This window comes from Scomber scombrus, chromosome 12 (genome assembly GCF_963691925.1).
Source record: "Scomber scombrus chromosome 12, fScoSco1.1, whole genome shotgun sequence".
Classification (NCBI taxonomy): Eukaryota; Metazoa; Chordata; class Actinopteri; order Scombriformes; family Scombridae; genus Scomber; species Scomber scombrus.
The window spans coordinates 17,437,895-17,454,536 of record NC_084981.1 but is presented as its reverse complement, the minus strand read 5'-3'; the positions used below and the strand labels follow the sequence as shown (position 1 = coordinate 17,454,536).

Below are 16,642 nucleotides of genomic sequence, written 5' to 3'. Positions count from 1 at the left end.
GTATTTACTTCAGATCTCTGTGAAAGTGTCCGTTAGTGTATAATAAAACTGTCAAATGGCCTTAGGATGTGTTTTAAGAAGGCTGGAGTCTACTGTTTTGCTTTGAATTCATGACAAATGCAACCAAACCAGAGATGAATGAATGAGCCAAACTGAGAGCGGCATCGAAATATTGCCTGCATCAGAGAAAAGAAAGAAACAAAGCAATAATTATGTGGAAACTAAGCTAAAGTAATAACACTGAAGCCTGGAAATCATAATCATAATGAGGCCATTGAAGTGCATGAGTTTCACATTCTGCATGGATCATCAAGACACAGTTCAGCCGCCATAACCTCGCACAGTGATCAGCTGAAATACAAAAGTGAAGGGGCCTCTACTTAAAAGCACCGGACCATGCAATTCAAGTTCATACATGTGCTGGAAGGGAGCTCTCATATAAGGCCCCTGATAAAAGGACTTCAAGGTGTTGGAATATCCGCCTCACTGTGGCTCCCCATTGGGTTAAAATCCTACTGGAGCAGGGAGTGAAAACAAATACATGAACCCGAAGGCAGGACATGTGACACTTCAAAGTGTTTCTGCTCTATGGACCCTCTTCCTTAAGGCCAGTGTGGCATGGCGTTTCACTCACACCCACCATGAAACCCAAGTCCAATTGCCTTCCTGGTCACCGTTTCCTCCTCCATCTCTCTTTCCCTGTCCTCCCTCTGAAGAACACATGAGTCCCATTACTGTTTTACTGTCTCAGCACACCATTAAAGCTGAATGTCAGACCCTGTTACTGGGCCCATTCCTCTCCAGTCACTCATGTGCCTCATATGACAAATTATCTTTGAAGCAAAAGTGCTTTGTGCAGGTGCTCTTAAGCTGCTGAGACATGGGTTTAGTACAATGGACAGTTTTACCATATTTACCCAAAACACATTATGTACTCATTAAATTATTGAAAAATAACATACAACTGCCATACAACTAGCTTTTCTGCTGTTATGCTGCCTTAAAATATACATGAACTATTTAACCAGTGTTCATTTTCACTGAATTTCAAACAGATATACTGCATTTAATATATTTATGTACATTTGCCTTTTGTGGTAGCATCCATTCCTAAAATATAATGAAGATGTACTTCACATCAGCATGCTACTGACTAATTAAACATTCAATATTGTCAAAATGAATGATATATAACCTAAAACATGATCTTGGCCCCGTCTGCTAGCTTTTCCAGAAGTTTAACAGCTGACTAAGGACTCTCTGCAGCTGGCATTTGTAAATCCAGCATGTCTTGCTGGCTTTCCATTAAAGAGAGGTGGAATAATTAATACGAGTCTGGAAGACATTCCTCTTGCTAGAGGCAACATTCTGGCCCTCAGCCTAAACCAACAGTGGGAAAAAACAGGGCTGACTGCAGGCCAAAGTGAGCCTCCAGATGGGGCTAAGTAACAGCTAGCAATCTCTGGACAAAGGAGGTGAGAGGGTTGAGATAGGGAAACTGCCAGGGCAGATTGTCTGAGGAAGCAGGGAGTGAAAGACTGAATCATTAAAGTGTCTGTGTTTGTTTCAGTCTTCTGTGTTTGGCTGACAGCATTAAACAATGCATGTTGTCCATTCCTGCTCAGCATGTTTGTGTCGTGCATTTGTTTTGATTACTCACCACTCTCGCTCTTTTCAATGACGTCCACCACCTCACCCGCTTGAAGGCTGATTTCTGCAGGTTCTTGTTTTTCGTAACTGCCCACCACCACATACTGTTCCAGGAGCATGGGATCCGAAGCATCCAGACCTGGAGTTGATGGGAAAAAACATGCTGTCAGCCAGCTGCCAGCCATAGGTCCCCGAGAACGACTGCTGGGCACGCGTTGTGCCATAGGCCAATTTGTCAGTAGAGCTCAGCCAATCACAATATTCAAAGGGCTCAGTACATCTTCCTGGGTGTCTAGCCATAGAGATACATCCCCCTCCAGCCCAACATCAAGGGCAATGGAGATGCTGAAAGTCTAGAAAAAGAACCTCCTTCCAAAAAGTGAAGGATCAAGCGGTCAACTGCAGAAAATCCATTATGTGTTACAGAAAAGGCCTCATCCTCATTGTCCAACAAAGCTGAAACCAGATCAATAGATGATGGTAGAAACATTAACACAGTGGGAATGGGAGCCACAACTAGAAAGCAGAAGAAGCTGTAGCAGTGAGAGAAAAGTGAGCTAAAGCCAGTTGAGGACAGGACAGTAGAGTGGGAGAAAGAAATGGTTTCCCTTGGAAAATAAACCATCTGCTAAAAAGCCTCCTTCTCCTCAGTTGGGGCTGGAGCTGGAGGAAGAGTAGGGGGTTGTGTACGCCAATCATAAGAGTCGGCACTAGAGGCCTTAAATAGAACCAGATGAAGGGGCTGGAGCTGTGCTCAGAGGGATGGCCCTCTGTCTCCATGAAACACTAGAGCTCTGACTACAGCGTGCAGCTCAGCCAATGGAAATCTTCCTTTCTCTACTTCACTAGGTTAACCATATAAGCACCAGCAGTGACTTAGTTCTTTTGCAGTTTGTGCTTATTTTCATAACTTGATCTCATTCATTACTTAACCAGAGTTTGTTTCATTCTAAGTACAGGAATGTCTTCTTAAGACAGAAACAGATATTTTTTATTTGTAAAGACACTTATAGATAAATAATATATAGTCCCTGCTACATCACAAACATTCACAACAGTTCCCCCCCACATGATTAACTGAGCCTGGCTGACACCTTAATCATGAAAAATCCTTAAAACAAGCGTAGCTGAATGAACTAAAGCACATCTAACAAGCGTCAGCTGGAATCCGGACACATCCCCAGCTGACATTCAGTTCACACATTAACAAGAGCTTCTGCTAAACCACTTAGTTCAAAGCTTGTCACAGAAGGAGTTTACTGTTTGCACACACTTCAGATTAAATCTGTCTTTAATGCTGCTGTTTATATACTGGATATTTCCTCCAGTTGGTATGACAATGTCCTTTGGTTTATTTGAATAAAGGTAAAAGATCATCAAATATGGTAGGAATCACATTCTCTATGTATGGTCACAGTGCTCCATATGCTGATTTTTACCAACTATAGTAAGTGCAAAGAAAATTTCAATATATGATCTCTTGACTCACATAATAAACAAATATTTCCAGAAAAAATAATGTCACATGGAAAAGAGAGTCAAGTGAGTCCAAATAAAACATTTTTTCAAAATGTGGTTAACAGTTTCTGGAAAGAGGAAATACATTTCATCCTGAGGATGGAAAAATAAGAACAATTCAGTCCAGTCCAATAGATGGAAGGTTTGAGGCTTAGATAAGGAATGATTGAGACAGTTTGGATTAAGCTGCCACTTCTGCAAAGAGTTGACCTGACAGTCCCACAGACTAGAGATTAACATTTCTCTAAATCGGGATAATATTTTGCATTCAATTTGGGAACCGAATTTGAAATGTCAAGGAGCAAATAACTTATGAGGATGAACTCAGCACCATTTGCATCTCAAATTCTCAAACTGCCAAAAAGTCTGACACTGGATTACTGTGGTAGCTTCACGTTATTTGTGCAAGATGTTTTGTCAAACCACAAAGTTGGGTGCAGAAACACTGGAAAGAACATGTTATTTAAATTCAGGGTATAGCCTTCTTGTTCTTCAAAGTATAAGATGACAGCATTTAGTTAAGTAACAGCAAACATCTCTTATCTCTTAGACATAATTCTTGGAAATGTATGGTTGAGAGGTTTGTTTTAACTCACTGGTCAATTAACACTGATTACTAGTGTCAGCTCAACAAGGACTTAACTGCCACCATGCTATACCTATTACAGGATTTTTACCACCGATAAAAGTAAAAAAGAAGTAGTAGTAAAATGTTGTGGGCTGTAGACATGGTAATGGTATGGGACAAAGTACAGGAATCTAAGTATGTGTACATCAAGTTCCCAGACTATGGTCCTGGCTATATTTACAGATTTATTAGTGTGCAGCACATTATCAGAGTGAATTCTAAATTAGATCCTCTTTATTATTTCATGACCAGCAACTTTCCCTCCATTCAACTACCCACTTGTATAAGAGACACAGCAAACTGCAATGCTGTGGATTTATTCACTTACTTTTGTCGTTAAATAAAATAATGACCTGTCAAAAACCCAATTTCACAAATGCTATCTTCGACATCATCTTATCAAAAACAAGACACTCACACACGTCAACAATACAATTTCAAGACAGACAGACATAAAACCCAGCAGGTTGTGATCTCATAAAACCATAATTTATGTCCTATGATGTAAATGGAGGTTTCTAAAACCCACAATTAATTACTGCTGGTGGTGAACAGTAAATCTGAGACCTGAGGTGAGTGAGTAAAGACTTTGTCAGCAAAGTCAATCGGCCTGAAAAACAAAATATAATATTTCAGCATTGTTCAGGAAATTGAATGTTTTGCAACAGCAGGAAGACAGACCCAGCACAAGAACACGTGTGAGAAATAGGAGGTGAAACAGCCTTGGACAGGATAGGTCTAATTTCAAATGAACTCTGAGCAAGGAGTATAAAACAAGCTGTATAAATTTCTGTTTACATATTGAGGTTTTAATGAAATGCATCAGCCCAGTAAAGTTACTCCCATTAGTCCCTCCAAAAGAGGTGATTTCACATAGTGAAGTGCTATTGTGTGTGTAAGCTTGCATGTGTGTTTTTGTTTATTTATGTGGGTTATATGTGTATGCACAGCGCCGAGCATGACCAAGTATTTATGGGATTTGAAAAGGGTTTTTCTTCTTGGCTTCCATCAGATAGCCCTATTAGCCACTCATTGTGTTTATATCTCTCCTCACTCAGATTTATACATGTGCTTCCTGCTCCCACCCCTGCACTCCCAGAAGTCCTAACTCCATCCAACCTTCCGCCCCGCCCCCACTCACCAATCATCAGCCCCATCCAAAGATGATGACAGTTGGAAACTTTGCAATAATTCATCACCAAGAGGAGGAAACCAGGGAGTCGAAGAATTTTATTTTTGTGAGAGATTTTTTGGGGATCAAGCTTTTTAGTTGATAGCATAGTTGGCATCGGCCTTTATTTCACAGTACCATAATTTGAACCCCTGGGTAAGTTTATGAGAGCAGATTTGGGTTGAGAGGAGCAACATTTGGCAAAGTGCAATGCCTTTGTTTGGCTCATCAGCAGCAGATGTGCAGTTGAATTAGAAAAGGACACAAGACTGCTGTTCAATGTAGTACAGATGTACTCATGTCATTGAATCAGTATGTGGTCCTGAGGGAGAAGGGGCAGACCACAAACAAATAGTACAGAAACTTCCCCCAAAATCATCCAATCATTACAGTCAGGCAGCCTTTACAGTCTGTTAAAAGCCATTAAGTGTCTTTCCTATCTTCAACTGATCTGTGGATCATCTCAGTATTTTAGGTCAAGCATCAATGTTACAAAAGCAAAAAGCACCACAAAAGTAGAGCACCCTATGGACTTTTTTGTTGTTGTTTTTTTTAATCTTTTTTTCTTTTTCTTTTTTGCTGTTTCTCACAAAATATATTGTGTGCTTCTTTTCTCATAAAACATTTATAGAGCCAAGATTTTAAAGAATTTGAAACCTATATTGTTTACCTCCGTGTTTACTAGCTAACAATCTTCTTCCTCCTTGCCTTTTCTGATAAATTTACTATATTTCTTATAACTTTATCACCACAAACTGTAGATAAGCAGAATACATGACACCATCACAGGATTGTGAATCAGGTTACCCACATACACCTGCATGTGCATCTTTGTGGGCGCACACATGACACTCATAAAAACATTGCTCCATAGCAATACTAGAGGTACAAAACTCCAGTCCATTAAGTGCTCTGAATTAATTGACCAAATACATCGTTTGACCATGAACTCCAGAATAGAGGATGACAATATTTTTGGGAATCCTGTGGGTCTGAAGTTAATTTCACTGTTGATCACGTGATTGAGACGGGACGGGGAAAAAATCAACGGGAACGGGCGGGAGTGGGAATCATAGTACATTCTTTATTATGTATATTGCAATTGCAAATTTATTTATATCGGAGTTATAATGCAGTGTGCATTTTTTATTATCTGTATTATCTGTCTCCCCTGTCAGCTATGGCTGGTTGCTTGTTGCTGGTTGGTTGCAGGCTGTCACGTGACGTGACCTGCATACCCGTCGTTATGGGCTAATTCAACGCGCTGGATATCGTCGGGGGGAAAGTACAGGAAGGGGACAAGACCAGGAGTCATTCTTCCAGGAGTGGGGCAGGACAAAATCTTTTTAAAAATCCGTCATGGGGCGTGCAGGAGGTAAAATGGTTAGGGCGCATGCCACATACGCAGCAGACCCCAGTTTGAATCCTGGCAGGAAGACCTTTGCTGCATGTCACTCCCCCCTCTCTCCTGTGATTTCCTGTCTCTCTACTGCTAAAAAAGGTGTCTATGCGAGAAAAAATCTAAAAAAATAAAAAATAAAAAATCCATCATGGGATTGGGACGGGACAGGAGCGTTTTTGTGGGAGCGGGATGGGACAGGAGTGAAAATACACTCCCATGTCACCCTCTACTCCAGAATGACACATAGGACCATTTTATAATATGGAGCCTCTACTGACAGTAATGGGGCAGGAAAATGTAATTTGTCTGTGCTTTCAAAAACAACTTGGTTTACAGTTTACAGTCTTTAAATAACTGTAATTTGGAAATGGGAAACTAGTGGTTGGAAATGGGAAACAGGTGGTCTTCTGCAACAAAGTCCAAAGTCCACTTTTTGCAAGTTAGGGTTAAACCATCCACCCAGCCTGTCAACTCTGAATGAGCAAATTTGTAAACTTATGGAGATGTCATCTGAACTACATTTCCAGGTCACAAAGTACTATGGCAACTTGATGGCACCTGTCACTCAGATGTAACTATATGTTGCTTTTGGCCGATATTACGACCTATTTTACCACCCATTTTTCTTGGGAGGACAGACTCCCCCATAAGGTACCTTTAACTTCAGTAGTTGCCATTGCACCAGGTGATGCTGATACACTTGGTTTTGAATCAGTGGCAAACTGTTAAAAAAATATTCACTTATTTAACATTGCATGTAACAATTGTTGAACTCACAATGGACAGTTGTTGTTGGATGTGTTATGCTACTGTAGCCTAGCCTCAAGCAGATATGAGGAGCTGGATACAGTGGTCTGGAAAGTTATTTCTAACTTCACACCCCAGGATTGTTTTTCATTTTCAAACTTGTGGTCTTCTGCCCCAACCGACATGACATCAATTGAGGCAATTTTCTGTATCAGATTTAGCATAGCTCCTTTTGGAGACACACAATGCTTTAAAAACTGTTTTCATATATAGTAGTAGCAATAACAGCAGCAGTACTCACAAAAATATACTTAGGGCCTGATTTACTAAAGATTTTCAATTTTCATTTGTAAAAAGCTGATCCACGCACTGAGGCTTGTGTCTTTCAAATAATACGATAATACGTCCATTTAGTACGTTTTTGCCATAATAAATATGCAATATGGGACGTTTTTTACTCCAGTGTGCAAAATACAGGGAGAAAAATATGTTATTTAGCACACGCATTGTGAGCTACCAAACTCGAAGCTAATTTTGCTGACGGTAACTGCGTCTATAAATAATACGTTTGGAGGGCAGGTATATTAACCGACTGCTGTTACTGTGAAGAGGACATGGAGGCACAATGACAGAATATGCAGAGAACTGACTTTTTCCACCCGTATCAATATTTTTAGAGTGGAATATGTTTGGTTTTACTAACAGCATTGACTTTATCACAAATACTCTCTCATATGGCGGATTTTATGTTTGTTTGTTTTTTTTGCTATACCTCAATATGTTTGTTAACCTCTTCCACTAGAACCTCTAATGCCATGGGATCAATTTTCATTTTGTGCTTGTGGGCTTTCTGCTCATCCAAACTCCATTAAGACATGCAAAACCCTCATTTAAATACTGCTGTCTGCACCTGTTGTCATTTGCGCAGTTATTCTTAGTAGAGCACCCGCAAAACGCACGCTAACCAAACATTCAATCTGTTGCACTGCACACGCAATTTAGTACCCTTTATTTGGGATCTCAGTAAATCAGGCCCTTGGTGTACTACATGTTAAATCAGTGGAGTTCCCACTGAACTGAATCAGAGGGTCTTAAAGCCAGTCTTCTACTTCATCTGGTGCTCCTGTAGAAACTCTGACAGACACCCTCAACACTTTACACCTCAAATGTAAAGAGAAAGCAAGTGTATCAAAGACCATAACTTATTGCTAAGACTTTAGTGACACCCTGTTTAAAATGACCAAAACTGCTTCATTAATTTAATTTCTGATCACATTCAACTTCAGAACTTTTTTTGTTTCTGGCTTGAACATGGTGTTTTGAGCAAGAAGCTTAAGTGCTGCCTTCAGGGTGGGAGGGTTTCCAGGTTGGACTCCACTGTGACAAATGGTCACTTATCAGAAACAGAGCAGCCTGTATTGGATCCGCTCCATGATGTAGGGGGTAGAGTTTCAACACTGCCAGTGTTGACGTTCTGCTTTGACTGTACGGTAACTTTATAGTTATGATAAAGTGGACAGCAATATTCCAAACTTTGGCAACATTTACTAAAAAAGCAAAAGCCACATTTGATTTAAATCTGGGTTAACTCACAAAATGAATCTTTCTGCTACTACATCATCGTGTAACAGCCCAAAAAAGCAAGAATTTGCTATTCAATCGTTGTTCATTGAGAATGAAGCTGCTGAAACACAGCACGGCTGTTAAAGTGACTTCAGAGTACTCATTTGCTTTAATGATTTCCTATGCCAGTTTAAAATCTTATCCATCTGCAAACACAAACAAACACACAGACCTCCTGACCCACCCACCGTTAACCCTTTGGCTCCCACCAAGCATGCACACACAACACACATGCATACACACATACAGTATGAAAACACCCACATGCAACCTCATGCACACAAACTTTAAGCCCCCAGAGACTTGCAGCTCGAATAAAGACAGCAAGTCTGCACACATTTATTTAACCTTAATTTAACCAGGAAGTCCCTTAAGATTAAAATCTCTTTTTCAGGGAAAAAACACTCTCCCTCACTCCGTGCGCAACACTGAAATGGTTTCCACTTGCCACGTAAACCTCCTCTCCTCTCCATCTGCTTTTCACATGCACTACACCCCCGAGCACTCCGTTTCTTTCTCTCTCTCCTACTCAATTTCTTACTGTCTTCTGCATCTCACTTTCTCAACTGCACATTAAATACAGATTATCACTAATGCTTTAAAGATGATCAAACACTCCTGATCCAGAACATCCTAAAAAAGTATGTGTTTATTTCGAAAAAAAAACTTAAGCTTACGTAAGCAGTGGTTGACACTAAAATCATAATTTTTGTCTTCTTTTTTTTAACCATAAAACAGTTCACCGCTTATCTATGCATGCTAGTATTAAGTATTAAAAAGATATTTCCTTTAGGGTTTGGTTTTGGACAACTCCATTATAGTATATGTCAGACAGAAGATTGCTGTATTACTGTATTTCTTTGAAATGTATGTAGACAGTGGCCTGGCTATGATGCTGAGTCAATAATGTAGACAACTTCAAGCTCGTAGCGCTCTTGAAGTGGGAATCTCAGTTGGGAGATAATAATAGAGATATGAGACAAAATCCTACTGAAAACATTAGAGTGATGAAATTCTTTTAACTAGTCTCCATCATCGTGTAACTGCCCTCCAAAAACAAGACACATCTCCAATCAAGAGCACTAATGGGGGAGTTTGAGTGAGACAAAGAAGCAAGAAAGTCATGATGGTGATGATAATGATGACAACATAATCATGAAGACAGAGGTTATGATGAGACCAACAGTGATCAATCTCAGCTGTTCAGATAGTCTAGGTCTTCCTCTGCTTGCCAGGTAAACAGAGTTCCTTGTCGGACCTCTAACAGCTTGCAGTTTTGTGGCGAAGGGCCACATTCTCCTGTTTAGGGCAGGGGCTCAGTAAACTCTTATGTGAGACCAGTACCATGTAATTATGGAAACCATAAGATGCAGCTACAGCACAAATTCACCACAGACTCAGTTCACTTTATCTGCTGTCCCGCTTGAAAAGAGAAGGATCAATCTTTCATCTGCGTTAACCACTAATGCCCAGCATGGGGGCTACAGTGAAGGTTTGGACATCAAGTATGGAGGGCTTGTAGAGTATGTGCTCCGTGATGACTGTGGACAATAAATTATCATAAGCACCAGACATTAAGCATGTTATTATTGTTTATGTGTACATCTTAGAAACTACAAAGCTGATAATTACACTAATTATCATCAAACCATTCAGAGTGAAACAGCTGAAACTGTGCATGAAAAGGACAAGGACTATACAGTATGACAAACTTTCCAGGCAGCTGATATGAATATAACAAATCTAATATCTTGCACAGGCTGAATGTAGGCTACTTGACACACACACAGCTGAAATAAGACAATTTTTCCATTTCGCTATGTAGCTGGAATTCCCTGTTACGTAAAGCCTCAATACCGTGGAACACATAATGAAATTAAGTTGGGGTCTTATTTCATTTGGTGGCAACTCCGGCACAGCTTTTACTCAAAATGGGTCGCCCACAGAAAATTAACCTTCAGGTCATTTAGTCAGACTTTCAATGCCAAACTATGGCATACACAACTGTGGGATGGCCACAGCAACTTTGCATCTGATTGCAAGACTAATATATAATTTAGTAATGCGTGTGGGTATTCTAAGACTGCATGCATGCAAGTACACGCACACAGACACAAATACACAACAGTTGCACAGCTGTTCACTAAACCCCTCATACTTTTCCTGCTGCCTCCTACGCCTGTATCCCCATGCTCAGCTGAGTCACTCAGTCTTTCTGTCTGCCTTGCACTCACACACACACACACACACACACACACACACACACACACACACACACACACACTCACACACACACACACAAACGTCACTCCAACAGCCAACGCTGGCAGAGCAAATTCAGAGCAAAGAGGCACAAACAGGTGCTCCCTCCCACATAAGATCATTTTTAACCATTCATCCTAATACAGAAGTCTTGGGACAGGATGTGTGTTTGAAGAACACAGCCAACATGTTGTCATAGGATACTTCATGTGAAAACTGATGTCATTTGTACCTAACAGCTAACAAGCCATCATAATTTTAGTGAAGTGTTAGTAAATACAGCAAAGACACAATACAAATAGATAGAGCATAGAATAACTGTATATCTGATTCTACCAACTGAGGTAAAAGAAATTAAAGATCCTTACCCGATTTGCGTTTGCCAGAGCCACCGCAGTCTCTGGAAAAGAAGCAACACCAGAAAGGCATGGTCAGTATGACTGTGTATGTTTATGTTAGTGTGTGCATGTGCAAGAGAGGTCAGTGCATTAATATAGCTTGATCAATCCAGTACAGCTGAATCTCTGCCTGGGACCATCCAAATGCCGTTGGCACACAAGTACCAGCCAAACCCTCGTGGAGAATGCACGCAGAACTTGACCTACTAGTGAGGGGAGGGACGCAGGATGGGCTACAACATACAGTACGGGTGTGTGGAGAACCACAGTAAGTATGTTAAGGACAGAAACAAAGCAACTAATCAAATCAGTTAGTCCATATACTGCGGTGTGTGTATGTATATCTGTTAAAATTGTAGAAATGGTGTATATGACGTGATGGTGGTGACACAGCTGCCCCTGTTTAACAGAACAGCATTTATTTAGTTGACAACAGTATCATATCCCTTGTAAGTCCCATTCATTTTTAGATGTGAATGCGTCATTCTTTTCCAAAGCACTGAAGACTGAATGGATGAGCATTAGCTTCAATGAACCCGCTCTGTGCTTTGAAATTCATTGGGGTCACAAAGTCACAAAAATTTAAGGAACCACTGATTTAGAAGCAAACACATTTGTTGTGGACTGGAATGATGATAAATACATTAAATTAATTAATTAAAATGATGTCAGTTCAGTGCGGGGGCTCTTGCTTCATTTGCTGTAATGTAGGTAGATGATGATGATACTTGATATACAATAGAAATTAATTTCAAGGCACGCAGGTGGTCGAGTGGTTAAGAGCACATGCCACATTAGCAGCAGACCCCGGTTCGAGTCCCGGCCGGCGGACCTTTGCTGCATGTCACACCCCCCTCTCTACTGTGATTTACTGTCAATAAAGGTGTCTATGCTGGGGAAAAAACACATCTGAATGAGTATATGTGCATGTGGTTTGTAGCTTGATGTGTAATTTAGGAAGTATTGGTCCACTGCAGGTCCTCATTTAGTTAACTGAGCTGCAGAGAGAGCACACCAAGGAGAAGCTGAGGTTTGACGTAGATGGGAACAGACACCTGGCTCCCAGGAGAGGCCAGCAGCAGGACTGGAGCCATAGCCAGTTATGGATATGAGTGCATGTTTGGATAAACCTTGTCCAACATTTGCCAGGTTATAGCCTTTTTGTCAACTCTTTCTGTTTCACTGATTCTGGTTAAGAAAATGAGAATTTTAACTATTTCTGCGATTGCTTAAGTAAATGATTTTACACTGAGGTACAAAAAAAGCTGTTTCACATTTAGATTTTGCTTTTTGAAGGACAGTAGTTTGATGTTAAATGGCATGTTTTCTGTGGATTTCATTAGACATTCATTCAGTAACATTAGGATTTGAATCTGTAAAACTGAGGTAAGTCAGTGTCTCTCAAGCATCATGAAATTATTACTCTACTGTACTTCAAGCAAAGCAACACTTCTTGCTTAACAAACATTCACATTGTTTTAACAATAACTGTATTCCTCTGTTACTTTAGATGAAGTCATTATTGGCAAGAGGTTTCTCTGTTTCCAGATGCATGAACAATTGAGACAGATCAGTTATGAGACTTTTTCAATCACACAGCTAAAAGCATGCAACTCAGTTCAGCTTCATTAAAAACACAAAATATATACTTACTTAATTTTGACAGAAAATTCAACTGTGAGTACACTATTAAATTCAATTGTGACACAGTAAAAACAATGTTTATATCGGATTTTCAGCAGTGGTCATTCTGTGGAAAATCAACTGCTATATGAATTTCATAACTTTCTATATTATATGATGGACAGAAACAATATAATGTTAAATGCTTGTGCTGAGCTAAGGTTATAGTTTATTAAAAAATAAGTGCAGTCTAAGCAGATGATGCACCAAGCATCACTGTAAACAACTTAAAACCAAAACTCACACATCATAGGCTACTGTGTGTTCACAGATTTTACTTTTCATAGAAAAGTGAGCGATGAGTGATGGCAGCATTTCTTTATGTAATGTAGCATAAACTTAAGGATAAATTATTATATGTTACAATGATTTTTCAGGTACTGTTCAAATTGACATAATGTTTGAAGCATTTCTGAAGTATTGCTGCATATGATGCTCTCTGTGTTTGTTTTGCCAAAATCTGCTAGGGTGGAGATCAAACCGAGGGAGGCACTATAGAGGGTTGGGGAGAAATGATGGGGATGAAGTAGATGCTTGACCTGCCCTGCTCGTTGGTGACCCTTAGCACAGAGCTGGAATAATATTCCTCCCAGAAGGAGATTGAGCACACAACTCTCTGGCTCTGTGCACTTTCCTCTCATCACCAGTAAAATGTAATAGATGTGAGGAAGGTAAAGGGAGAAAAATATGTCCAAACACTATTAAATGTTTAAGACTTCACTGCTGTTTTTTTAGGGGTAAAGTTTAACCTTTAGTTAACAATGGAGTTACAGAAGTTATGAGATAGACTTAACAATTCATACAGTTTTGATTTCATCATGTACACACCCATGCCTGGAGATGCACACACACTGTACAGTGCAGCAGCTGATTAAAAATCCAAGCCCGTGAGAGTTCATCCTAAGCTTGAGTTGAGAATAACCATCTGTCTGCACATAACTGCAGCTCAGTCTTTGTAGGTGGGCCTATTAGAAATGGAATGTGTGAGATATTAGTCCTTTGCTCACATTTCTCAGCCAAGCCAGAGGACAGAAATGTTTGCCTTGCTCCAAGTCTACATTACACAGACACTCCTGCCTGAGGTTGACCTAAGATTAACCTCTGCGAGAGTAACCTCCAGCTCAGGGGTCAACGGGTCGACGTCAATGAGCAGGAAATCATTATGATAGAGTAGAGATCTAGTTTGCACACCAAAAGGGTGCAGTAGGAGCTTTAGTGTGTCCTTAAGAAAGGTAATGAAACTGTTTACACACAAAAGCAGGCACACACACACACACACACACACACACACACACACACTAGCACAGTAAAATCATGCATACTAGTCCACATCTCCAGCAAAGCTTGGTCATGATTTCACAGTGATGTCAGGGGGAAAAAATGCTAGTTTGATCACGTCAGCCACTAATAACTTCTCTTGTGGGGAAACACTGATATAAAATTAAACTTAAGGCTGTAAACGAAAAATACTTTCAAACAAAAAAACAAAGAAAAAAGACTTTACAACCACTATACTTATATAATGTAATCTGCATAACTGTCTGCTGTTATTAACACATTGTGGAAACAAAAATCGGTTCACAAAGCTTTTGTTTTAATCCATCTTTGGGTTAAGGTTAGAATTCAGGTTGGACATGTAGTGATTATAATTACATATAAGGTAACTAATAGTAAGCTAATTTAATGTAATGTCTTCCTAAGGGACAAAAACATGCATGTCCAGTCAACAGTAGCTGTACCACCATGTATGCACATCTGTAGGAATACATTATGACCACAAGTTTTATACCAAAAGCATGTTCATATGTTCTGAATCAAAGCTACAGAATAACAAAAGAAGGGAAACTTCTTTTCTTCATTGATGCCCTGTCATCTTGTCACAGACAGCTTTCCTCTGATCTTTACAGACAGTCTTCAGTAAACTAACCCTTTGAATGCTAGATTTACTGTTTGTAGTGAAGAGATTTCATTCTGACGAAAATGCATCTGGCATGATGTAAATGTCCGTCATGTGAATATGTCACAGTAACAACTCAGTCCTTGACCCCTTTGAGTAAGAAAGATGGTGTTTAGATTTCCAAAATCAGACAGCAAGGTGATTATTCCCTGCATACTGGTTATATTTTTATCTTCAGCTGCACAGCCTTTGCTGTCATGGCATGCTAGGTCAATCATGTACCCTAAACCTTTGATGCTGCGATGGCTGAAGTTGCTGACAGGATCCTTGACATCACATTGCAATTGTTTCCTTTTCTTACTATTCAGTAAAATTCAGAATTTAACTCACACTCCTGATTCCTGGTATCAAGTCTACTGGATGGGCAGCAGTTTACAAGGAATCCAGTAATGTGGGACATACAGTATGAAAGTACTGTTGACAATCTACATCAGGGCACTTACATCCTTTTCATTTGTAATCAAATCTATGGTGGACAAGAAGTTGCTGCCTGGCAAGGGCTAATATCTATGCAGGTATTCATCAAGGTCACGTAAAATCAAAACACAACTAAGCGATGTCCTTCTGCTGGCTGAACATGTGCACAGGAAGTACAGTCCAGGAGGTACTGATATTTTAAGTTCAGTCAGTTCAGTAGGGCTAAATATTCCTCTGTGAGATAAGGTATTCATCTTCAGTTTAATACATGCTGAGTTTGTATACTGCCCACTGGACCACATATGCAGAGTCCAGATGTGGATTTGACTGCAGTGAAGTTCAACCAACCAACCTTCAGACTAATACGAAGTTTAAATATCATTGCATATATGCTGAAATACATAGAAAGTTGAAAAACTTGAGATTTGGCTGTATAATGAGTAAAATGACATGGTGCTGTGGAGAAGGTGGATATATGGTTATTGGATTTATTCATAGTCCTATTATTGCCCTTGAAAAAATTTGAATTAAAAAACTGCCCTTGACCAAGGAACCGGCCTATAACTGGAGCTGCTCCCCTGGCGATGTGCTGCAGCTGTTCCTAAATAGTTTAGATGTATCAAATGCAGAGGACACATTTCACCATGGGCGTTAATAAAGTGTTACTTACTTTTTACCACTCACTAAAAATACAATACAAAGGGAAGTCACATTGCAGACAGGGCAATAAAAGATATTTTTCAGTCAACAAGCCATAACATGGGCTGGCATTGATTACTTCAACAAAACTAACTAATGTCAAAAATTATAAACAAAATCAATTTACCTTGTTGCAAAAAACAAAAATCTTTAAAATCTGCATAATTGTCACACTTACACTGCAGTTATGAAAGAATGATGGATGACAAAAAGCTTTGTATTTTAAATTGTAGATCTGGCTGGTGGCTCTATAATTTAGAATTTTCTGTTTATTGGGACCCCAGGATGTTATATGAATTGTAAGTATATAAAACACATATTGCTATTATACAATGTCTATTTTTCTTAATTTGTCTCTTAACTTTGTACACAAGTTACTTTTTTGTTGCATTCAGAAACTTTAAAAAGGGACAGCATTAGCTAAATTAACTGATCATTACTTTACAATGCATGTCTGTGACTAGAAGTTAGCCTCACTTTGTTTTAA

The 16,642-nt window shown here is 39.6% G+C and overlaps 1 protein-coding gene across 2 annotated transcripts in view; it reads right to left on the bottom strand.

The window, feature by feature from the left end:
* The window catches only part of sh3pxd2ab (SH3 and PX domains 2Ab), a 51,091-nt gene that overhangs the window by 21,128 nt on the left and 13,321 nt on the right, over window positions 1-16,642 (bottom strand). For both annotated transcript variants that reach the window (XM_062430657.1, XM_062430656.1), the window contains exons 6-7: window positions 11,370-11,401; window positions 1,661-1,789 (exon numbers count right to left, since the gene is read on the bottom strand). In XM_062430657.1, coding sequence (XP_062286641.1) covers window positions 1,661-1,789; window positions 11,370-11,401 — 161 coding nt within the window. The remainder of the gene's footprint in view (window positions 1-1,660; window positions 1,790-11,369; window positions 11,402-16,642) is intronic.